Below are 23,780 nucleotides of genomic sequence, written 5' to 3' on the forward strand. Positions count from 1 at the left end.
GACAGGGCTTTGGAAGGACAGTGCCAGGCGCTCACCCTGTGTCCTGTCGCGCCCCGCCCTGGTCTGTATGCAGGGCGCTGGGCACAGGGGCCGGGCCTCGTCTTCTCGGCGTCCCCGTGTCTCCTAGCTTCAGTCTGAGAGGCCGGCAGAGTTGGTTCTGAGTCGGGGGTGTGTGGAAGGTCGGACTCGGCTCAGGGGCCCTGGAGATGCCCTGCGCCAGCAAGCGGGCTCGGAACACAGAGCATAGGTTTGCGGTCCTTTTAGAGTAAACATCCGTTCCGCCTTGAAGGAAATGGGGCCCAGGGAGCCTGACAAAGCTGGACCACCTGTCAGGGAGCCGCCTGAAGGAGGACACTGGAACCCGTTGGGCCAGAGGGGGCCTAACAGGCTGTGTCCCTTACGAGACCCCGGCGTCTCCGGTCCCTCGGGTGGCACGTGTGCCAGGGTCTCGGGAAGATTAGGAACAGCTGTCCTGAGCTGCTGCCGTGGAGTTGTGTCGGGTCCCCACCGGCGGTCGGCGCCTCTGGCCACTTCGTTCCCTGGGGGTCGGGCCTGGCCCGAGGGTCCAGGGGAGCCAGCTGGTGGGCGTCCTCCGCCGCGCTGGCAGCTGGGGCTCCGCGGCCTCGGCTGTGTCCTCGGCCGGGACGGGCCCTCCCCCCGCCTTCCGGCCTCCTCCCCCCTCCGCCCCCTTCTGTGCTTGCTCAGCAGAACCCTAGCGTCTCACTTTGATGTGCTTCACTGTGCTGACATTGTGGGTTTGTGTCCGCCTCCCCCGTCAGACAGTGGGCTCCTTGAGGGCAGGACGGGGCCACGCGTGTCCCTGAAGCCGAGACCCGGCCCCGGGGGCCGCATACAGAGGCTCGGAGGGAGACGGGCCCGGGTGACCGCAGGCCCTGCAGGAGGCGTCGCGGGGAGGTGACGTCGGGGAGGGGCCCGTGTCCGGGCTCTCGCACGGCGCCCTGCCCTGGACGTGCCCCGCTGCTGCCCCCGAGGCGCGGCCGCTGCTCTGGTCCCTCTGTCTCCATCCAGGGAAACATCCACTTGTGCCTTGAACTCATTTTTGTCGCTTCAGTGGCCGCCCTTGGCAGCTGAGGCCAGATGCTAATTCCACCCTTTTCAGGAAGGAATTCTGCTGATTTTACTTACTTTTTGTGGTAGATTTCCCCCCTCTTTCCTCCTTTTCTTTTCTCCTGCTTCCCCAGTAAACAGCTTCCTGAGGCCACGGCCTCAGGCTCTGTGACCCTGCACACGGAGGCCGTCTCAGCTGGAGGAGCCCTTCGGCCTGGGCCAGGCAGGGCCACCGACCGTGGCTCCTCTGCCTCAGAGGGGGGGCTCGCCGTGGCCTGCGGCCCCGTTTCTAAAGGGCCGGTCTGTGTCTGAGGCTACAGAACAAGCAGAGTGTCCTTTTCCCTTCTCGGTGCCTTCTGAGCGGTGGACCCACTTCCACAGGGGTGGGGGTGGGTCCGGGGGTGAGGGTCTGCGACCTTGGTGGAGGTTCTTCCCCACTCTGGCTCTCAGCTTCTTCATCTCTCAAGTGAACCCGTGAGGGCCCCTCCTCCCCCTCTGGGGGTTCCCTGGGGGTCTCCCCCTGGGCCCTCTCCCTGCAGGTCCCAGACCCCTGGGCTTCGCGGCATGCGGTCCTGTCCTTGCTCCCTTCTTCTGTCCCTGTTCCTGGACAAGCACACCTGCCTCTCTGGAGTGTAGGTGTCACCGCTACAGAACAGAGAAGACTCCGTTCACGGCTAGTGGGCGCTCAGTGCTTTAACGGCCTCCCAGTTCTGTTCGTTCCCTGCGGAGGCGCGCGCTGACCACTGGCTCTGTCCCAGTGGGGGAGGCTGCAGGGGCACCGGCCGGTCACAGAACGGGGCCGTCCTGGGCCGTGTGCTGACCACAGGACCCCAAGGGCGGGCCCCCTCATCCAGACCAGGGAGAGTCGGGAGGACCCCTGGGAGGGGACACCTGCGCTGCACTTCAGAGTCTGAGTCGCCAGGAAAAGGGAAGAGACGGGAGGAGCGCTTGGGTGTGGGGGCTCGTGCCCAGGTCCCGGGGGGACAGCAGGGCGGCCGGGGGCTGCGGGGCACGTGGGAGGGGGAGGCTGGGAGGTGCGGGGGTGGGGGGCCCGGCCCCACTGCCTTCTCTCTGCTCCTCGGGGAGCCCCGCGCGTCCCGCGCGCTCCCCACGCAGTGGTGCCTGTGGGTCCCGGGCTCTGGGCGGGTGCCTGCCGCCGCCTGGCCCTTTACCTCGGGTGTGACTTAGCCTCTCTGGGCCTCCACATCCACCTGCAGGATGCGGTGTCCACGTGTGGCCTCCGTCCTAGGACGGGGTCACGTGAGCCCCTGTGCGCGAAGATCCAGGACAGCGCTCGGCCCACGCGGTGCAGACAGCACGCAGCTCTTCTGGGCAGGGCTCGTCCCGGGGACTCGCTGAGGCCAGCGTCTGTCCTAGAGGACATTCTGGCCTGGGGCCTCTGAGGTTTTCCTGTCTCACTCTTCCGGGAAAATCATTGTCTTAGAGCGTTCCTGGACGTTCTGCCTGCTGGCAGCGTTTTGAGACTCGGTGTGAGAGCCTGTGCTTGAAGCTGTGGCGGGAAGCCCACCAGAGAGCAGCCGCGCGTCGGACCCACCCTCCCTGGCAGAGGGGCTGTCGCAGCTGCGAGGGGCGAGGGCCTCGGTCCAGAGAGCGGGGGCCTGGGGAGGCGGCGGAGGGAGGCTGCCCCTCGCGGCCCGCGGGGCGCTGGGTCCGAGCAGAGGTTGGTTCGTCTGACCGCAGGCCCTTGGCCTCGTGTCCCCTGCGCCAGCGCGCTGGGGCCTGGCGACACCAGCGAGCCTGCTGCCCTTTCCTCCAGGATGGCTTGTCCTGGCATCTGCCCTCCTCGCTGCGCCGGGGCCCGGTGTGGGTGAGGGGCAGGAGGTGCCGCAGCTCAGCGACGGATCCCTGGTGCTCCTCTTGTGGACGCGGCCAGAGAAGTGCGTGTTTGCTCTGCCTCCCCCAACCTCCCCTTCTCGAGAAGACTCCCTCCAGAGACCTCACACTGGGAGCTGCAGGCCGCTTTTGGCCAACGGACATGTTTTGTTTGGGCCGTACAGTTTAAACATTTTTTTGGAATTGGTTGTCAACATTTAAAAATTGGCAAATTTCATACAATGGTCCAGATTTTTGGCTTCTCTTGAAAAAATCAGAAGATCTGGCAGCTGCAGGCTCACATTCCTCTCTGGCCACGTGGGCCGGTGCTGGGGGGCGCCGTCCCCTCCGGCCAGGGCCCAGGAGTGCCTGCGGCCTCTAGTCTCACGCCTCGTCTTGCGCCGGGCCCGCCACTCCGTGGAGGGCCCACCAGGCCCTGCAGGCGTTCGCGTTGCCCGCTGCCCCCGCCACAGGACCGGCCTTTGTCCGGTGCCGGCACGGGTGAGGATGGGAGCTCAGGTTCCGTCGTGCCCGAGAGTGCGCGCCTGCTGCACCCGGCCGTGGCTGTGCGGCGTGCACGTGGGACCTGGGGCCCCGCGCTGCCCTGTGGGTGACGGGGGATCCCGTGTCACAGACGGGAGACGGAGGCTCGGCGACCAGGTCTCCCCGGCAGGCAGGGAGGGGGCCGAGGGGAGCCCGTGTGTCCCCACCACGTCCCGTCCCCGTTCTCGTGGTGACCTGTGTCTGCAGGTGTTTCCCCTCACGTCTCTCCACGGGGAGGGACGGCGCGTGGGCCCGAGTCCCAGGGGACCGTTCCTCTTTGGGATCACAGGCTGCTGTCTTCTTTAAGGAGGAGGCCTGGTGGAGCGAGGGGCCTCAGGTCAGGCAGAGCCCGACCCTGCTCCTGGCTCCGCTGCCGCCGGGGTCCCGCCGCTGGCTGCGGCCGGGCTGCTGTGCGTCCTGGGTGCCTCCCCGCCCGCTCACTTAGGGAGCGCTGACTGTGTACCGAGTACCGTTAGTCGCTCTTCGGCGCCCCCGGCTTCTCTTGCAGAGCTGGGCTGTCGGCTGCACCTCGACCAGCCACGTTCAGACCCTTGATCGTTGCAGCCAGTGTTCAGAACGATGAGGCTTTTGTGTCCATCCTCACGATGGAGCTCACATTGACGGGGCCCTGGATTTGCAGAGTTTTAGTGAAAAGCACTGACTTAAAAGTAGCCTTTTCCCGCAGGCACCCTGCGAAAGCCGGGGGGGGGGGGGACCTGGGCCAGGCAGGTCCCCCTTCCCTGGGGGTCCCGAGTGCTGTGTGAGGCGCGTCACACAGCGTTCTGAAAGGTTCATCGTGGCTTTGTCTCCATTTTGTAGATGAAGCAACAGGCCCAGAGCATTTAGCTGGTACGTGGAGTGGAGGTGCAGACTCTTCACCGCGGGGCCTGACCGTGGCCTCTGTCCCGGAATCCCAGCAGACCCCACGTGTCCAGGGACCACGTGACAAAGATTCCGGCGCTCTCTGTCCCGGGAAGTCCTGTCGGTCCTGGTTGGCCAGCACGTCTGAATGTTTACTCCACCCCGTTGGGGAGACACCCTGGTGCTGTTCTGAGGCCCCCGTGCCCGCGGACGACCGTGGGGCAGGCTTCCTGGGCGAGGTTGTCTGGGGCCCGGGCGTCCCTGCTGGCGAAGGGCTCACGCTCCCTCGTCCCCCTCTCAGCGTCTGTCCAGGAGGCACTCTTGCAGCCATATCTGGAGATTTGTCTCTCTCCGCCGCCCCCACGAGGCGTCTCTGCCAAAACCCTGCGTAAGCCGTGTCCTCTCCCAGGCCGTTGCAGTGGGCGAGGGCAGAGGATAATTCCGTTATTTTTGAAAAAAGATTCTTAGCAAAAGTAAAAAAGGAGGGGGGAGTTTTCATACTCACTGCATGAAATAGACAATATTTCCTGAAACAGGAGATGCGAACCTCAAAGAATTTAAAATAAAACATTCATTTTATTATTTTTTTAAAGACGGAAAACGAGAAAAAAAAAAGTAGAATAGTCAGTCTTTTTATCCTAAGTACAGATGAAATTGATTAAACCTTAAAGACTGGCCTCCGCACACCCGGTTTATTAATTGAAGAATTTCCTCTTACCCAGAATGGGAAGTTCACATTAAACCGCGCTGGCCCCTGAGTGGCAGTGACACTTGAGAGCTGAACGTTTTCCACAATCCTATTTTCTCTTCGGTGCTAGAGGAAATCCTAAAATGGTTCAAGGGAGGAGGGGGTGGGGGAGAGAGCAGAAACCGTACATTTTAAGGAAGCCTTCTTTCATTTCCCTGTAAAGCATGAAATCAAATTATAGCTCACGGCCCACAATTACTTTATTTCTACATTTCAGATTCCATTCTCTGCTCCCTTTCGCTGCTCTGGAACAGGAGTTGTACTGTTGTGCAAAGTCAGCTAAAAAGATTACCCCAGATAGACGACGACACAGCAGCTTAAGGAAGCAGGGGCAGGCCTCCCCGGCTCAGGAGCCCGTGAGCACCTCCATCCCCTCTGTCCGGGAGGGAGGGGCGGCCGACCCGCCCCGGCCCTCTGCCCCGAGGAAGCGTGGACAGCTCTGCTGTCGTGCCGCTGAGCCTGCCTGTGCGCCCCTCCGAGGAGGGCTCTGTCGGCCGTGTGCTTACTCTGTCTGGTGCTTCTGGAGCGGCCGGGGGAGATGGAGGCGGGAGAGGTGGTGCGAGGCTGTACCTGGCGCCGGGTTAACACTCCTGCCCGGCGGGGTTGAAGGTCATGCCTTTCCCAGTTTCCATCCACTCCCCCTGTTTTGTCGACGAGAGAGACTCGGTTTAGGGCTAGAATGTCTCTTGCTAGCTCTTGCTGATCTCGTCAGATCAGAGCCGACCTGGGGCTCAAGGTTTCACCTCTGTTAGCATCTAACAAACAACAGCGCATTCATCGTTTCGCTTTGTTGTTTTATTTATCTTCTCTGTTAGCTTCTGTTTACAGCGAGGTTAATGCATTTACTGTCATATAAAGTTCTTTTCAATATAAATGCACTTGAGTTCAAAGAAAGGACGTGACTTAAACACACGTAAAGTCAGTAGCACTGGTAGTGGTATTCGTGAGCGTGGCAGCGTCGCAGACGTGATCCACGGATGGGGAACTCGGGTAACTCGGACTCCCTCCCTGAATCAGGACACGCCTGCTCTCTGGACCTCCACCCCCGTCTTTACTAGCCCTGCCTCTCGGGAGTTCTCTTAAAGATCCACTCGAAGTCCTTCTTGCTTCCACTCAAGATCACGCCACGCGGCCTGTCCTTCTGAACGGGACCCAGCCCCTGTCCGCCACCTCCCCCACAGTCCTCACCCACTGGACGCCAGAATCAGGGCAGGCCCCACAGTATCTCACCCCTCCCTACCTTGCTCTGACTCCTGCTCCTCTGCCCGGACCCTTCCTCCCGCCCCTCCCCACGCTGCGGCTCACAGACCAAGGCCTGGGTTTGCGGTCCGTGTTCGCAGCCGCCGGCACAGCACCCAGGTGGGGCACAGCTTAATCGGTCTCCATCGGTCTGAGTGAGCACACCATAGCTTGCCCACCTCTTCCACCTCGGGGACCAGGAGTTGGGTCCTGATTCTGAGATTCCATTCCCGGATGGTGTGTAGCACCACTGAGTTCCTTGTCTTGGGCCAGAGGCTGGAGGGGAAGGCTCGTGTTCTCCACCCATCTGCCCACTCACTTCTAATTCCTGCTGGGATCCTGGGGATGGTAGGTAAAACTGAACTCACAAACCCAGAAAGGCGGTGCAGACGGGACGCCCACGCTCAGGTGCCGTGGGGCTTCCCCTGCAGCCTCTGTCCGGTGCCCGCACGCTGCCTGTGCAGCAGGAGCTGCCCTGCAGCCAGCATCATGGACGTCTAAGGGGTCCACAAGTCACAGCAACTCGAGCGGCCCCGCTGGAAACCCGGGTCAGCGCCAGGCACCACCCGCGCCTAGCAGTCACCCTCGGTCACTCGGTTTCTTCATCAGACTTTGATCAGACGACAGGAAGTGACATAACAGGCCCGTCTTGTCCTTTTCAAAATCCCTAGTATTTCCACAGAATGAATCAAACAGTGTCCTTCCCGATTCCCACGGACCCGGGGTAGGAAATCACTCCGAGAGGAGAGGGGCAGAGTGAGGGAGTGGGTGGGAAACTCAAGTCAGAACCTTGCAGCTCACAAACGACCCTCTATGTTTTCCCGTCTATCAGAGCTTTTCATCTAGTTGTACTGACTACAGAGTCCTTTAAAGGTTTGCAGAATAATTATAACAGGGTTAAAGTTTCTTAGTACTTTTAAAAATTACAATTTTCAATTCTGTAGATTGTATATCTTAATCATTTCAGAAATAAAAATAAAGAAAAACTTACAAAGGTCAGCATTTAACACGTTATCTGTGAGATGTAATTTTCCTTCTGAGACTAAAGGGGAAAAAATGTGTTCAGGAAAAAAAAAAGTTTTCATCTGAAGAAACTGAGTATAAAACTTTAAACATTTTAGCAAATCAGGTATTTAACCCAAATTTGATTTTTAATCAAAAGCTATGGACATCCTAAAAAAAGAAATAATATTAAATTTAAAATAAAGAAAAAAATTTAACTGGTGACCTTAAATACCCAGTAAGCGGTGTTAGTACCCCGTTGTCAACAGTCTAAACCCGCGGTGGAGGTTGACATCCCGCCACCGTTACAGGCGTTTCCCGATACACCGCATCCCACGTGCGTCAGCCCCCTCGTCTGTGTGGGGGACTCGCGGCCTGGCAGCGGGGGTGGTTCTTCCCACTGCAGCCCCACGGCGGGGGAGGGAGAGGGCTTATCGCTGCGCAGAGTGTGTGCTGACAGCTTCCCCGCAGGTCCAGCAGAGCCGTGAGGCCCCTCCCAGGGGCCTTGGTAAGTGCCAGCCTGTGGCCTGGAGCTCTGGGGCCCCCAGTGGGCAGGAGATCCTTACTGTTTAAACCCGACCTCCTGTGAACATCCTCCGAATTCCACCAGACCAGCAGGGAGCGGCCTGCGCGGACAGCCCGGGCAGGACCGCACATCCCCCCTGCTCGCCCGGGTGCCCTAACACGTTAGCCTCGAAGCCTGGCTTCCTGTTCTCTGGGAGAATGAGGAGCCACGTCAAGTGGACCAGAAGGCAAACAAGCTCCAGGCGTCCCAGATCCCGTAGCTGACAAGCTGACCCAGCGTCCAGCAGGACCAGTGTGCCGCCGGACGGGCAGGAAAGCCCAGCGTGGCAGCCTAACCCAAGTGCCAGGCACGCAGGTCAGGAGCTGTGCTGCTGCGGGGCCTGGGTGCGGGACGGCACGCAGCTGGCTGCAGACGGGGGCCTGGACAGGGCGCTGCTCACCCGCACGAGCTGCCCGCGCTCACCATCCGAGAGCGGCCACGTGGAATCTACGAATCAGCAGGTGTGGCAGCACGGGGCCTGCGTCTGACACGGCCGAGGAGCACTTCTGCCCTGGGCCCCACGGCTTCCGGTCGCCCCGACCCCCTGGCTCCTGACAGCACGTGAGCTGATGACTTCTGATGTGCGTGGGCTCCAACCCTGACCACAGGCCCCACGAGGAGGAGACCCTCCCGTTCTAATGGAGAGAACTCTGAGGTCTGGTCACACGACACTGAACAGCAGAGGCAAGGCTAGACCTCGGAGCTGGCTGAATTCAAGCGTCTGCCTTTTCCGTGGCCAGCCGCCTCTTGGCCAGAGTGCTGCATTCCTGAGTCTCTGGGGACCCCACAGTGTCCCAAACAGCAGGTGGGAAAGGCCCTGAGGATGAGGAGAGGGAGGGGAGAGGACAGGGTGCACAGGCAGCCTGCCAGACCTCAGGACAGCCCTGAGCCCGGGCCCCCTCCCTCGGGAGGGGGACACAGACGCTCATCCCCTAAAGGGCCCGGAGGACGGCAGGGCCACGTCAGCAGGGGAGGGGCAGGCTGCACGACAGAGCCGCGCAAGAGACGCGGGAAGAGTAAACAGCCGAGGACAAGATAGCCGACAGAGAGAGGTGCTGGACCCCTGCCAAAGGGAAGAACAGCCAAAACCCAGGAAATGCTGGAGACCCACAGAGCTGAGTGGGCAGGCGCTGGCCGAGGGGCGGACGCTGGCCACAGGGTCCTGGGTACGTGCGCTTCTTATCTGAGCCTCGCTGTCCCCGTCTGTAGATGGGGTGAAACACAAACTGTGACTCAGGGACAGTGGGTAGCCGTCCACAAAAAAACTCAAGTGTGAGCTCCACGTTGTGTATTACACCAAAATAATTCCACATGGATCTAGGTTTGAAACATAAACATTTAAAACCGTAGAAGTACTGGAAGAAAACACATGAAAAAAAATGTATAGTTTTTTTTTTTTATTGGTTGCATTGAGTCTTCATTGCTGCACACAGGCTTTCTCTAGCAGGGGCTACTCTTTGCTGCAGTGCGTGAGCCTCTCAGTGCGATGGCTTCTCTTGTTGCGGAGCGTGGGCTCTAGGCACATAGGCTTCAGTAGTTGTAGCATGTGGGCTCAGTAGTTGTAGCACGTGGGCTCAGTAGCTGTCACACACGGGACTTAGTTGCTTCGTGGCATGAGGGATCTTCCTGGACCAGGGCTTAAACCCGTGTCACCCACATTGGCAGGCAGATTTTTTTTTTTTTTATTGGCTGTGTTGGGTCTTCGTTGCTGCACACGGGCTTTCTCTAGTTGTGGCGAGCAGGGGCTACTCTTCATTGTGGTGTGTGGGCTTCTCATTGCAGTGGCCTCTCTTGTTGCAGAGCACGGGCTCTAGGCACGTGGGCTTCAGTAGTTGCGGCACATGGGCTCAATAGTTGTGGCTCACGGGCTCTAGAGCGCAGGCTCAATAGTTGTGGTGCACAGGCTTAGTTGCTCCATGGCGTGTGAGATCTTCCTGGAGCAGGGATCGAACCCGTGTCCCCTGCATTGGCAGGCAGATTCTTACCCACTGCGCCACCAGAGACGTCCGTATAATCTTAAAAGTAAAAAGTACTTAAGTAAGATACAAAACCCAGAAACAAAAGGGAAAAAAGGAAAGACTGACCATTTCAACATAAAAATCAAACATTTCTGCGTGGAAAAAAAAATGTCATAAAAGCCAAACGTGACTGAGGAGAGAAGCCTAAGATGGGCCTTCCCCACAAAGGATATGCTCCTCAGGGTTTAAAAACTGGCAGCAAAGAGCAGCAGTCCCCTCGGAAGGGGAGACAGTGCCAACAGTGATCCTGTGGCCGCAGCGCCCACCTTGCAGCGGCGGGCGGGCAGGAAGGCCGGGCAGGAGCGAGCAGTGCACAGAGCGGGGGTTTCAAGGAAAAGCAGAGGATGCTAAGTGTGCTGGGGAAACAGGGCAGGAAGAGAAGGCCTGGAGCGTCTGTGAGGCGGGCTGTCTGCATGGGCCTCAGTCAGGGGAGATACCGGAGTCGGGACTCGGAGGGCCGGCAGTTAACGCCCGGACCCGCGGGCCGGGCAGGAGGAGGGGCCAGGGCAGAGACCCTGTAGGGTGGCGGGGGTCCGAGGACTAGCAAGGAGGCTGGGTAGCTCGGGGGACACCAGGCAGGACGCAGGGCAGACACGAGGAAGGCAGGCAGCTCCGATTAGAGTGAGATGCCCTCCTCACCAACATCAAGAGCGAGCAACTTGAGACTATGCTGAGATTCCGGTTTTCACCTAGCGGGTTGACAGAATAACACCGACCACAGTGAAAGGGGCTGCCGAGCAGTGAGTCCTCGAGCTGCCGGGCCCATCGTACACACGGGCTCCCGGCTGCCCACTTTAGGCATGAGGACGTCAGGTCAGAGAACTGGGAGAGGGGTCAGCATTCATGGTCAGGTGACTCCACCGCCGGTGCTGGGAGGCTGTGGTTGTCGTTCACACCCCCTCACGCCCCCAGCTTTATCTTGGCTGGTTTTGCTGGACCTAGGGCACCGGGCAGCTTTCTGCAGAGTCCGCTGCCCCCTTCCTCCCTAACCTCGTCCTCTCTTCTCCCAGGGGCCCAGATCATCGACCTGATGATGCTGGTCATCGATGTGACCAAGGGGATGCAGACCCAGTCAGCCGAGTGCCTGGTGATCGGGCAGATCGCCTGCCAGAAGCTGGTCGTGGTGCTGAACAAGACGGACCTCCTACCCGAAGGGAAGCGACAGGCGGCGATCGAGAAGATGACCAAGAAGATGCAGAAGACCCTAGAGAGCACCAAGTAGGTTTGCTGATGAGAGGGCTGTGGGGTGCACCTGCTTCCGCCGACCGGATGGGGCAGGCAGGGTCTCACCTGGCATGTGCTCGCATCCCGGGTGGAGGCTGCGGTGCTGCTGCAAGAGGCCAAAGAGCCAGGGGCACAGAGAAGCTGCCAGTGGATCGTGGGGAGGTGGTGCCGCTCTGCAGTGTGTCGAGAACCCAGGCTGCCACTGTCAGGTGTGTCCTGTGGGAGCAGTCGGAGCCGGACTCTGGCCCAGGCAGGGCCAGGTGTCAGGCCTGGCCTGGAAGGGCCACCCGAGATCCTGTCGGTGAGGACTCAGTCCTGCCTGCTCACCGCCTGCTGAGCTGCAGCTCGGTGATCAAAATGGGAAGGTGCATTTGGGTGATGAGTGGATGTGTCTGGATGAACGGACGGACAGGCGGATGGACGGAGGGAGGAGAGATGGAGAAAGGCCAGATCACGGAGCACCTCTGTAGAATTTCATGCCAAGGAGTTTATGATTTCATCTTTTGGGAAGTAGAGAGTCGTTAAAGAATTTTGTGCAGGGGAGTGATGAGAGAGGAGGGCTGTGGGGAGCAGGGGGCGTGTGGTCCAGGGGGCAGCAGGGGGCCCACAGGGAGAGGCCGGGGGCGGGGGTGGGGGTGGGGGCGGCCCGGGGGGTGGAGCAAGAGGCGCGCCGCTGCTCACCGTCGGGGTCCACAGGGCCTGGAGGGTGGTGGTGCTGCGGGGCAGGTGGCGGTGGGAGGGGTGTGGAGGCCATGGGGCAGAAAGCCCTGGGTGCCCGGGCGGCCACGGGCACGCCTGTTTCCCTTGCGGTCGGGAAGACGAGAAGACGCCCTGTCGAGCACACGGTGTCGGGAGACCTCGTTGTTTTATCGGCTCCGCTCCTCCCCCCCGGGGCAGCGCCTTTTGATCAATACTAAACAGCGGTCACTGGGCGACAGTGCTGCTTCCTCTTTGCTATGCAGCCCGAGACAATATCCTGCCAGGGCCACCTCTCCTTCTCCTGCCTGTGGAGGGCACGCAAGTGGAGATGGTTTTGTTTCCCCGTCATAAAGATGGATATGCCTTCCCATTTATGATTTTTTTTCAGATCTAACACCTGCAGCTCTCCCTCAGAGTTCTCAAGTTGGTTAAATTAAAGCTTCAGCCCTGAGAATGGGCCAAATATGTCATAAAAGATTTCCTAGGCTGCCTTTTGTTAGCAGAATTCATCAATCCGATAAAATCGACACATTTAGATAAGTGTTGCATAAGAATTCAGACTTTGTTATTCCCAGCGGAAGTGGATATGAGACTGTAAAAAGGAAGATAAAAAATTATATCTTCTTCTTAGTGAGTTATTTGATCTCCCTGCCGTTTTATTTACTTGTCAGAAAGGGGAGACCAGGTCCTTTGGACTCCTGCGTAAAAGCCCAGCACAATGTCACCATCATTTGCTGTAAATGAGACCTCCGGGGAAGGGCTTAGGATACTATTAAAGGTAAACTCATGTCAACTATTTCGATTACTTAAATTTAAGGAAGGTTCTCCCTTACGTGTTTAAATTACTATTCCTATTTTAATTTATTGGTTGAAGGTCAGATTGCGGCCTTTATCAGACATCTCGCGGAAATTGGCCCTCCGAGGGCCTTTGGCACCTCTGCTCTCCTCATTCAGTGTGCAGAGGCTGGAGAAGCTCGGTGAGGAAAGCACTGCCGCCCTGCTGGGCCAGTGGGCCCCAGGGCCAGACCGCGGCGGTCACCTCCTAGGAGAACACAGCTGTCACCTCCGTGCAGCAGAGAACTTCTTTAAATCATCTTCAGTGACTGTCCCCTTTTCTTATGGTCCCTTGTTAGGTAAATCCTTAGTACATACTGGTCCAAATGTGAAGAAACTCTCTATCTAGAAAGGAGAAATTTGGACTGCCGAGCTATGTATGTATCAAAACCTAAAAAGTATGGAAAACACAAAACTTTTTTTTTTTCCTAATCAAAGAGTAATTGAAAGAAGCTTTGGAAAATAGAGGAAACTAGTTAAAGTGGAGACCACCCAAAGATGTCTCAGGATAGCAGCTGCTGGCGTCTTGCTTTCCTCTGCTCCTGTCTTTTCACCCCACCTCTCTTCCACATTCAGAACATGGCAGTAAAGTATACATAACGCAATGTTTATTATTTTACCCATTTGTAAATGTACGATTCCGTGGCACTGAATACCTTCACAAGGCTGCGTTCCTGTCGTCACCGTCAGTGACCGAACCCTTTTTCGTGGCCCCCAACATAAACTGTGTCCCCACAGACTGGCCACCCTCCCCCTCCCCCAGGCCCTGGTAACCTCTGCTCTGCTTTCTGTCTCTACAGATTTGACTGTGCTGGGGACCCCGTATAAATGGAATCATGCAGTCGTTGGCCCTCTGTGTCTGGTTTGTGTCACTTAGCCAGTGCTGTAGGTCCATCTGTGCTGTCGCGGTGTCAGCATCTCACTCCTTTTTGCAGCGGGTGGTGGTCTATTGTGCGTATAGGCCGTATTTGCTTACCCACCCGTCTCTTGGTGGACACTTGGGTTGTTTTCTTTTGGTTGCTGTGAGAGCTGCTGCTGTGAACACTGATGCACAAATATCTGTCCCGGTCCCTGCGTCGGTTCCTTTGGGTGTGTACGCAGGAGTGGGGATCCTGGATCACATGGTGAGTCTGTGTTCAACTTTCTGCGGAACCTCCATGCTGTTTCCCACGGTGGCTGCACCATTTTGTATCCCCATCCGCGTGCATTAGGCTTCCCGTTTCTCTACATCCTCGCCATCAGCTGTTGTTTTCCTTTTTTCATAGCCGTCCTCGCAGGTATGAAGTGGCATCTTACGCGTGCCTGCGTTTCGCTAGTGACTGACGTTGAGCATCTCTTCACGTGCTTATTGGTTACTGTACGTCTTCCTTGGAGGAATGGCTATCAAGTTCTTTGCCCATGTTTTAATCGGGTTGTTTCTGTTCTTGAGCTGAAGGAGTTCTTTATATATTCTGGACATTAATCGCTTATCAGATTTGCAACTGTTTCCTTCCATTCCGTAGGCTCTTTTCACTTTCTTGACAGTGTTCCTCAATGCACAAATGTTTTTAATTCTGATGAAATTCAATTTCTTTCTTTCTTTCTTTCTTTTTCCTCCCTCCCTCCCTCCCTTCCTTCCTTCCTTCCTTCCTTCCTTCCTTCCTTCCTCCTTTCTTTCTTTCTTTCTTTCTTTCTTTCTTTCTCTTCTTTCTTTCTTTCTTTCTTTCTTTCTTTCTTTCTTTCTTTCTTTCTTTCTTTCTTTCTTTCTTTCTCTCTCTCTTTCTCTCTTTCTCTCTTTCTCTCTTTCTCTCTCTTTTTTTTTTTTGCCTGTGCTTTTGGTGTCATAGTCATGAAAATGTTGCCAAATTGAATGTCATGAAGATTTTCCCCAGTTTTTTTTACTAAGAATTTTATTGTGTTAGCTCTTAAGTTATGTTGTTGATCCATTTTTAGGTATTTTTTATATATGGTATATGTTAAAGGCCCACCTTCATTCGTTTGTGGATATCCAGTTTTCCTAGCACCATTTGTTGAAGACTGTCCTTTTCCCTTTTATCCTTGTCAAAAATCAGTTAACCAGATATATGTGGGTTCCACTGGTCTCTGTCTGTCCTTATGCCAGTACTGCAGTGTTCCATTTACTGTCTCTTTGTAAAAAGTTTCCGTTGGGGAGCTGAGTCCTCCAACTTTCTGCTTCTTTTTCAAGATAAGTTTGGCTGTTTGGGCTCCTTGCAGTTCCCATCTGAACTTGAGGATCTGCTTTTCCATTTCAGCAGAAAATGGTGGTTGGAATTTTAATAGGGACTGCATTGAATCTGCAGATGGTTTTAGGTAGAATGGACATCTTAACAGGATTAAGGTTTCCATTTCGTTGACACATCTTTCTATTTATTTAGATCTTTTAAAATTTCTTTTATCCACGTTTCGTAGTTTTTGGTGTACACGCCTTTCATGTCCTTGGTTAGATTTATTCCTAAGTATTAAATTCTTTTAGATGCTACTACAAATGGAATTGCTTTCTTAATTTCCATTTCAGATTGTTTTTGCTGTTGTATAGAAACACAGCTGATTTTTACGTGTTGACCTCGTACCCTGCAACTTAGCTGAATTCAACTCTCCCCCTTTAAACGTATAATTGTAATCATGAAGTATTTGCACTTCTGATTTCTGCTTTTATTACTCAACCTTTTATAGAGCAGTTCTTCATGGAACCATCACTCTGTTGCTGATGGCTTAAGTTTTCCTTCTTGTAAATAAATAATCCTGGGTGAACATCTTCGACCATCATTAAACTTTGTATTTTCAGTTTTTCCTCTTGAGAGAGCCCCAGGTATGGGGTCACTAGGTCAAAGGGCAGGAGCCCTTCAGAACCCTGTGTGTATCTCTGTGTTCTTTTCCACTTCACACAGCTGCCAGCAGTGAACTGTAGTATCTAATTTAAAAATATATTTGAAGCATTAGGATAGAATGTTGTTTTACTCTTGTTATAATATGTTATTCTCTAATTACTGGTGAGACTGAACATCTTTCCTTAAGGGTAATTAAGTAGTTGGGTTCTCGTGTGTGTTGTTTGTGCCCATGTGTTTTGTCTACTTGCCCCTTGTGATTTTAATGCTTTCTTTTTGATTTTCAGGAGTGTGTAATATTAATAAGGTTGTTATTAATTAGCCCTTTGCCTAGCCTATCATATTTCTTGCAAGTAAGTCTTTAGCATTTGTTGTTTGTCTTTCCATCTTAGTGGGGTTTTTTTTGACATGCAGAAGTTTCTAATTTGTATGTAGTCAAACTCTTTGATTGTTTTTCTTTGTGATTTCTTTATCTCTAAAAGCATTTAAAATTACTCTTGCATGAGCATTTATCAATGTTAACAGAAATAAAGATAGAAGATAAAGATGTACCCACAACCTTCCCAGTGCATGAAATTAAAGTGCTTCTTCCCCAGGGTCCCTGTCCGTCTCTTGCGCGTGTGCATCTTCAGGTGGTTGTTTTCACGACAGTGACCCTGTTCTGTGTTCTAGGCTTTTCTGTTTATTTTTCCACTAAATGTTATCGTCTGACAGCATCCTGGTGCGTCTTTCTCCCAGATTCCCTCCGTGCCTCCTCCTGCTTTTAAACCCTTTCTGTTCCCCTGTCTCTGTTTTGGCCACGGCCGTCTGCTTAGAGCTCACCTTCTCCCTGGGCTTGGGTGGGGTGCCAAATCCACGTGACCTGGCTCCTGCCAGCGGGCTCCTGCCAGCGGGCTCCTGCAAGGTGTGCATTGCGTGCCTGCTCTGCCGCTGACTGTGGTCTCGGGCAACTCACTTTACCTCTCAGCCTTGGTAGTTCTTCCCCTGTAAAGTGGCAGCTGGTGAGTCCAGCCTCACAGCATTTATTGTGAGGGAGCCTGTGACGTGGCGCCTGGCGCCTCGTGGGGCTTCGTGACAACAGGTGTGGTGTGTGGAGCACCACCGGTGCGCTTGGCCCTGTACCAGGGGTTTCCCGAGTGCCGTCAGTCAGATGCTCACAGTTACCCCAGGGTTTTGTATCTGGCTTGACTGGTGAGAAAAATAAGGCATAATAAGTATCACTATTTTCTTTACTATCACTATTTTGAATTCTGCTATTCCAAACCTAAAACTGAGACTCTCTTTGTTTACGTCTTTTACCTGAGTGACACACACACACGTAGATGCATGTGCACTTTTTTTTTTTAACTGATCTGAGGTTGTTTTTGAGTGTTGACGAAGGTCGGCCTGTGTGCACCGTCAGCAGGTCCGGGCCCGGCTCGCACCGTGAGGCTCCACGGCTGTGCGGGGAGTGGGGTGGGGTGCTGGGAGCAGGAGGCGCCCTTGGCTGTGCTCCAGGCCAGCTCCCGCCGGCGCTGCCGGACTGCGGGGCTGCACTCAGCGCTCTCCCTGCCGTCTCTGGCAGCAGCCCCTGTGCGCCTAGAGCCCAGACACCCGGCTGGGTCTGAAACCCAGGCATGGGGGGCCTCTTGTCCCCTGGGCTGCGCGCAGCCAGGATGCCCCAGGGTGTGGCGTGCTCAGGAAACCAGCAAGGTCAGCTTCTCCGGAGCCTGGGAAAGGGCCAGACACCCAGCCCAACACGCCTTGATGTTTCGTTACAATACATCGCCCAAAAGGGTTTGGATAAACAGTAATTGAATTTCCGAATGCTTTCTGGTTAATGGCTGGAATCCTCAGTGCGCGCTTTCCCTCCTGCGGCCCTGGGCCTGGGGCGCGTGGAGCACCGTGCAGGCAGAGATGTGCGCGTGGGACCGGCCCTGGCTCGCGGGCTCCGAGGCCCCAGCCCCCCTTCAGTCTGAGGGTGGGCTCTGCCGGGCAACCGCCAGATGGGTAAAACAATGATATTTTTTCTGGGGAAGGGACTTTGATAGAGCTCACGTTCTGCCGCTTTCAGTGGCTGTGCAGCCACTGGTCTCCCCTCTGACTGCACGCTGCAGGGCTGGGGAGGGTGGGCAGGAGTAAGGCAAGGTACCGTGCCACGAAATTCTCTTCTTCTTACCGAGATGAGCTGTTTTTCTTGTCTAGATTGCTGCAAGTGTTTGGTTAATTTGCCGAGTTCCGAAAACGTTGGTTCTGATCGTTTTTCCCGGTGTGCTTTTATGGAGAAGAACCTTTTCGGATGTCGTTACTCCACATTTGGCTGATTTTTCAGTTTGTTTTGTCTTTGACGTGTACCTCATGAATTTATCCCAAATGAAGACCAGAAAAGAAGTCGTATCCACCAACATGTTTATCACAGTGTTATTTATAAAAGTGAAAGATGTGAAATGTTCTACAGGAGTCACATTAGGGGAAAAGCGTGTGGATTCTGGGTCGCACTGTTCTGTAGCTGTTAGAAGTGAAAGGAGGCGGGGGCAGGGGTGGCGGGAGTGTAACGTGGCGGTTGTGAGCCCTGGTTCTGGAGTCGGAGGGCTTGGAGGTTGGCTCTGAGACTGATGGCCGTGGCTTGGAGCAAATTAATTCGCCTCTCTAAGCCTCACTTTCTTATGTGTGACGTGGTGACACTTCTGTGGTGGGCGTGTGGAGTTTCAGTGAAAGTGTCCAGGTGCTACTCTTGGCTTAGTCAAGTGAGTTTTTTTGGTGGGTTTTTGTGTGTGTGTGTGTTTTTAAGAACTTTTATTGAGATACAATTGACATACAATAAACTGCATATATTTAAAGTGTACAAGTTGATTTTTTTTCTTATTCGTAATGTATACATGGCAGTCCCCGTCTCCCAGCCCCCCCCCCCGCCGCCTCCCCCCTCGGCGCCCACACGCGTGTCCTCCGCGTCTGCGTCTGCCCGTGCCTCGCAGCCCGGTTGCTGGGTGCCGCTGTCCTCGGTTCCACACGCGTGTGTCCCCGTGCGGTGTTGCTGCTCTTTCTGACGCGCTTCTCTCTGTGCTCAGGTGAGTCTCATCATCACCCTTGTGGTGGTGATTTTTCGACAGAAAGTTCTTTCCGCTGTCATGGTAAAGAAGCCAGGAGGATGTGAAGTTGTATGAGTGTCGTGACCAAACTATGAAAAAAGCAACTCCTTGGCAGTGCATGGAGAAACCAAGGTTGAAAGAAAGCACACCACAATGATGGGATTATGGGTTGTGTATTTTCTCTTTTCTGCTTTCCATTCTCTGGTGGAAAGGGGAAATGTACACTCATAGTAAGTCTTTTCTTAAAGAGGCAGGCTCTCCAGGAGGCCAGCAGGCTGTGAAGGGGGCCCCCGGGCACGTCCGCAGGGACTTCTCCGCACCAGGGCTCCTCGCGCCTCTGCAGGAGGCCGGGCCGTGCCCAGTGGTCTTCTCCAAGAGGGTCTCTACTTAGCGGCCTGAGGCCTGGGCTCCACTGCTCCTCCTCAGGGAGCGTTCGGCGTGGACGTTAAGCCCAGGAGCCCCCTTCTAACTCCTGTTGTTCAGCACGTCCTGGTCTGCCGGGTGGGAGCACGGCAGTGCCGCCCCCGCGCCTCCAGTGGGTGAGAGCAGAGGCGCCCCGTCGCGCTCGGTCAGTGACGTGGTGGCACTTGTCTTTCTGCTCCAGGTTCCGTGGTGCACCCATCATTCCCGTGGCGGCCAGGCCTGGGGGCCCAGACGCCCCTGAAACGGAAGCTCCACAGGGCATCCCCGAGCTCATCGAGGTACCGCCAGCTTGACCTGTGTCGGGGCCGGCTCAGTCCGGGGGACGGGGCCCCCTTGGTGCCACCTCCCGCTCCTCCCTCACGGAGTTAAAGCAGAACAGGACCAAAGGCCTCCATCCCGCAGCCCCCGGCTCCGCAGGGCTGTCCACGCCCTGTGAGCCTCCCCTTTCCTTTCCCCGCCAACCTTGTCCTCAAGATAGCTCCTGCCAGACAAGAGGCTCCAGGGCCGTGTCACCCATTCCAGCACCTGGGGTTGTACCAGCCCCTCCAGTGGGTCCCTCCCAGGCAGGGCCAGTGCAGCTTCCATCCTCATTCCTTCCTGCGGGCTCGGGGGTCGCAGACAGAGGGGCAGCCCAGCCATCGGCAGGGGCCCAGGGCAGCCAGTGAGCAGGGTGGGGCTGGGGTCCCTCTGCTGAGCACCCAGGAAGCCCAGGGGCTGCGGGCCAAGGTGTCTTTTCCCGGGGCCCGGACAGCACATTCCAGCACCGGCCTCACCACCTCTCTGTGACCTTAGGCACTTGACCTGCTCTCTCTGGCCTTCGTCCCCTGCCTTATAAAGTCAGGGAGATGATACCACCACTTGGCATGTGAGGTCATCCCTCTGTCTCTGCCGGGGGCTTGGGGAAGAGCCTTCACCCCTGCCCTGCCACACACAGGCTGCGGCCCCGGGATCGTCCTCCAGGTCCCCTTCAGGCACCACCGCGCAGCTGCTGGAGCTGCTTGGGGTGCTCATGGCCTGGAGGGGAGCGGACGAACAGACCGTCCCGACGGTGTGTTCCCTGGCCACGCAGCCAGGGCAGGAGAGCCTTCCAGAGGCAGCTTCACCGGGTGGAGGGTGAGGCCACGCTGGCTGGCGAGCTGCCAGGGCCGGCTGGCGGCTGGTGCCCGGTGGGGGCGCGTACGTGTGGCCGGGGAGCGATGTGCCTGCATGCGCCCTCAGCGGGCTGCCTCTGCGGCGGTGTAGAGGGCCGGGGGCCCAACCTGTCAGGACAGCGCTCCAGGAAGCCCAGTGGGAGAGCACGGAGGAGGGTTTCCCTCTGCACTGAGAGGGGGTGGGGCCGTCCACTCTGAGCTCCGGGCCAGCTTGCCGGGCCCTGGCCACACCTGTGCCCTCCTCGCTCTGCCCCGTCCAGCTCCTCCCCCGCCAGGCTGTGCACCAGCATCTCTTTTCCAGGTCCTGACATCCCAGATTTCCATCCCGATGAGAGACCCCTCGGGACCGTTCCTCATGTCCGTGGACCACTGCTTCTCCATCAAAGGCCAGGGCACCGTGATGACGGGGACCATCCTCTCGGGCTCCGTCCGCCTCGGCGACAGCGTGGAGATCCCCGCCCTCAAGGTCAGTGTTGCCTGGTGCTCCTTTGGGCCTCTCTCTCCAGCGGCCGGGCCTGCTCCCAGGGGCCGGCTCTGCCCGGCTCCCTCTCTCCCATCCTGGCCGTGTTCTGGAAGGACCACTCGCCCCGATTCTCAGACAGGCACTCTTTATGAAGGCATGAGCCTCCCGAGGGCGTGCGGGCTCAGGGGCGTGTGCTCCGTGAGTGCTGGGTGAAGCCCGCCCCCTTTCCACAAGCCCCCTCTGTCAGGGCAGCAAGTACATGTGGACTCATTTCTGGGCCCCTCTTGCTTAACCACAAGGATTCAAATGAAACACAATTAGAACCTTGTGTGGCTCAGAACCATGCAGTCTGGATGACACCCAGGTGAGTGTCACAGTCCTAGGGACACTGGCAGTTGCCACATCATCCGTGGAAGACCTGTGAGAAGGGGGCAGCTGGGTCTCCCGTCACCCCCAACTGCTGGTAACTTCTGGCCTGGCTCTGATGTAAAAGGTGTCCAGTGGCCTTGATACTTCCCTTCCGTGGGCTTTTCCTAAGGTTTTTGTTTACTGTAAAAGAAAAGTTTATAGCTCCCCAAGCACCCTTCTCCTGCACGGGGACATGGGGAGGAGAACAAGCGCCGATAGGACTCAGGAGAGCCCCTGGGAATCCTGGGGTCCGGGGAAGGTCTCTGGTCCTCAGAAGAGGCTAGGGTGCAGGGAAGTGGAGGCTTGCTCTCAGCCAGTGTCTGAAGCCAGGGACGGTGCCGGCCACTGGAGGTGCTCCCAGCACAGGCGCGTGGACTCGGGTGGCGTGTGAACTAGGTGTTCTGCCTGGAGGAGACGGGCCCTGAGGTTGTCTGGCTCACTGGGTATGTTAGCGGCCTCCAGAGACACAGAATCAAAAGGGTGTGTGACGCGTGTGTATGCGTGTGCGCGCACAGAGAATGGTTTTCAGGACCTGGCTTATGTGGTTGTGAGGCCGCGGCCTGCAGACCCGGAGTAGAGTCACGATTCAGGTCTGAAGCTGTCGGCTGCGGCTTTTCCTCTTGTTTCCGGGAGGCCCATCTTTCTCTGTTCAGGCCTTTAGTTGTCCACCTCGTTAGGGAGTGTCATCTCTGTACTTGAAGTCTACTCATCTAAATGGTAATTGCATTCACAAAACACCTCCAGAGAAATCCAGAATCATGCTTCACCAAGTATTTGGGCCCTGTGGCCCAGCCAAGTGGACACATGGAATCCACCGTCGCCCTGGGGGAAGGTCCGTGCCTGCAGGGTCTGCCTGAGCCAGAGGGGCCAGGAGCACTGCGGCGCTGAGCCCGGGGTGGCTGCTTCTGGGCCAGGGCAGCCTGGGAGGAGGCGGCAGAGGAATGCCCGGCACCTCAGCAGGGGACGGAAACCTCGGGTTGAGCTCTCTCCCCTCCACCCGTTCCTCCTGCGGGGCCGGGGGTCGTAGGGAAGAGTCTCCTGACCAGGGAGGGCCAGCCAAGAGCAGAGCCTCTTTTATAGGCCTGCGGGCTCCCTGGGCTGGCAGCGGGGATTGGAGGGCACGGGCCCCTGACACGGGGCGGCGATCCCCTCCTCCACTGGCTGTTGTAGAGCCTCCTCTGAAGACCGTCAGTCCTGGATAAAGACTGCTCAGATCAAGTCCATGTTGCGCCAAGGACTAAAAGTGCAAATCTTAAAAAATAAAGCACAGAATTATGAAAATAAACTAGACTTATGTTTAACAAAGTTAAGTTTATGGTAGCGACTGTGTGTCAATTCCCGGCTGCAACAGGGAGTGAATCAAATGCTGACCCCTCCGTTCCCTGTGCTCCCGGGGGTAGACCTTGGGGCCGCCCTGATCCCGTATCCCCTCCGCCCTGGGAGAGGAGCTGGGTGCAGGAGGGGGTGCAGGCGAGGGCTCCGTGGGAGGGAGACGTTGCATCGGGTGCTTGAGGCTCGGGAGGGAGGAGAAGGTGTCTGACGCCAGGATCAGTGGCTGGGGAGGTGGAGGCGGAGCCAGGTGGCCACCGCACGCACTCAGGGACACGCGGGTGGGGAAGGTCCTGAGGTCTGTGGCTACTCTTTTCATCCTTGCAGAGATGAACTTGCCTCTCAGAGTCACAAGGACTGATCTGTGGTGCTTGGGCACATAGAAGGTTCTTGGCAAATACAGATTTCACTCTCCTCTTCCTTTTGTGCACCTGTTTTCCCCCCGGCTGACTTCCAACCCTCTTGGTATCTATTGCTGTGCACGTCTCTAATTTACTAGTCGGGAGAAGCAGAACTTGTAGCCTTGAACTTGGATGTTGGCTGGGGGGTTTTCTACGCAAAGGGAGGAGGGTACAGCCTGGCTTCTCCCTTGCTGCTTGCAGGAAGATGTGAGAGGAAAGGAATGAATTGAGGAAGGAGCTGTCAGCAAGGGGGGCCAGCGCCTAAGGCTTGGGGGGTTCTCGGCCTGTCTAGATCCCAAAGGATGCTGGAAGCCAGAGATGCACCTTGAGAGAGTGTGCTCTGGGGAAAGGCCATGGGTGAGCTGCACAGCCTTTGCTGAAGAAGCAGGTGTGTGGCGCGCAGGTCCAATCACGTATCTCAGCGGAAACCAGGAGAGAGCCAGGCTTCTCCAGGAAGAATCTGCGGGGAATCCTCCTGTTGGCTGGCAGAGGTCCCCTTGACATACGTGAGAGACCCACAGGCTTCTGAGGATGCTATATCAGCAAAACACTGCCAGCCAGGATGGAAAGGGACAGAGATCCGACAAAATTAAAAAAACAAAAAAAGGCAGTTGGATTTCTGGGATTGTACATGCAGGACACGATGGGTAGAAGGACTCAGCCACAGCATGTGACATCCTTCAAGATAAAGGAGGAATGACTCCACGGGCAGAGCCCTGGAGACAAGGCAGAGGCCAGAGAGGCGAGCCCAGAGGCCAGGGCCAGCGGAGCTTCTGTTGGTCCAGAGGGCAGAGTATCAAGCCACAGAGGGCCATTCGCCAGGCCTGGACACCTAATGGAATTTGTGTTGCTGGGTTTCAAACTTACTTGGGACCTGTGAGTTCCTTCTCTTTTCTCCCCCGCCTGTATTTTTTTTTATATATTTATTTATTTATTTGGCTGTGCTGGGTCTTAGTTGTGGCACGCAGGATCTTCATTGCCACGTGTGGAATCTTCATTGCAGCATGTGGAATCTTTAATTGCGGCATGCGAACTCTTAGTTGCGGCATGCGGAATCTAGTTCCGCAACCAGGGATCG

The 23,780-nt window shown here is 56.2% G+C and overlaps 1 protein-coding gene across 2 annotated transcripts in view; it reads left to right on the top strand.

The window, feature by feature from the left end:
- The window catches only part of EEFSEC (eukaryotic elongation factor, selenocysteine-tRNA specific), a 142,956-nt gene that overhangs the window by 48,116 nt on the left and 71,060 nt on the right, over positions 1-23,780 (top strand). For both annotated transcript variants that reach the window (XM_057706277.1, XM_057706278.1), the window contains exons 2-4: positions 10,888-11,095; positions 19,132-19,228; positions 20,403-20,567. In XM_057706277.1, coding sequence (XP_057562260.1) covers positions 10,888-11,095; positions 19,132-19,228; positions 20,403-20,567 — 470 coding nt within the window. The remainder of the gene's footprint in view (positions 1-10,887; positions 11,096-19,131; positions 19,229-20,402; positions 20,568-23,780) is intronic.

Source organism: Hippopotamus amphibius, chromosome 13, assembly GCF_030028045.1.
Source record: "Hippopotamus amphibius kiboko isolate mHipAmp2 chromosome 13, mHipAmp2.hap2, whole genome shotgun sequence".
NCBI classification, from domain to species: Eukaryota; Metazoa; Chordata; class Mammalia; order Artiodactyla; family Hippopotamidae; genus Hippopotamus; species Hippopotamus amphibius.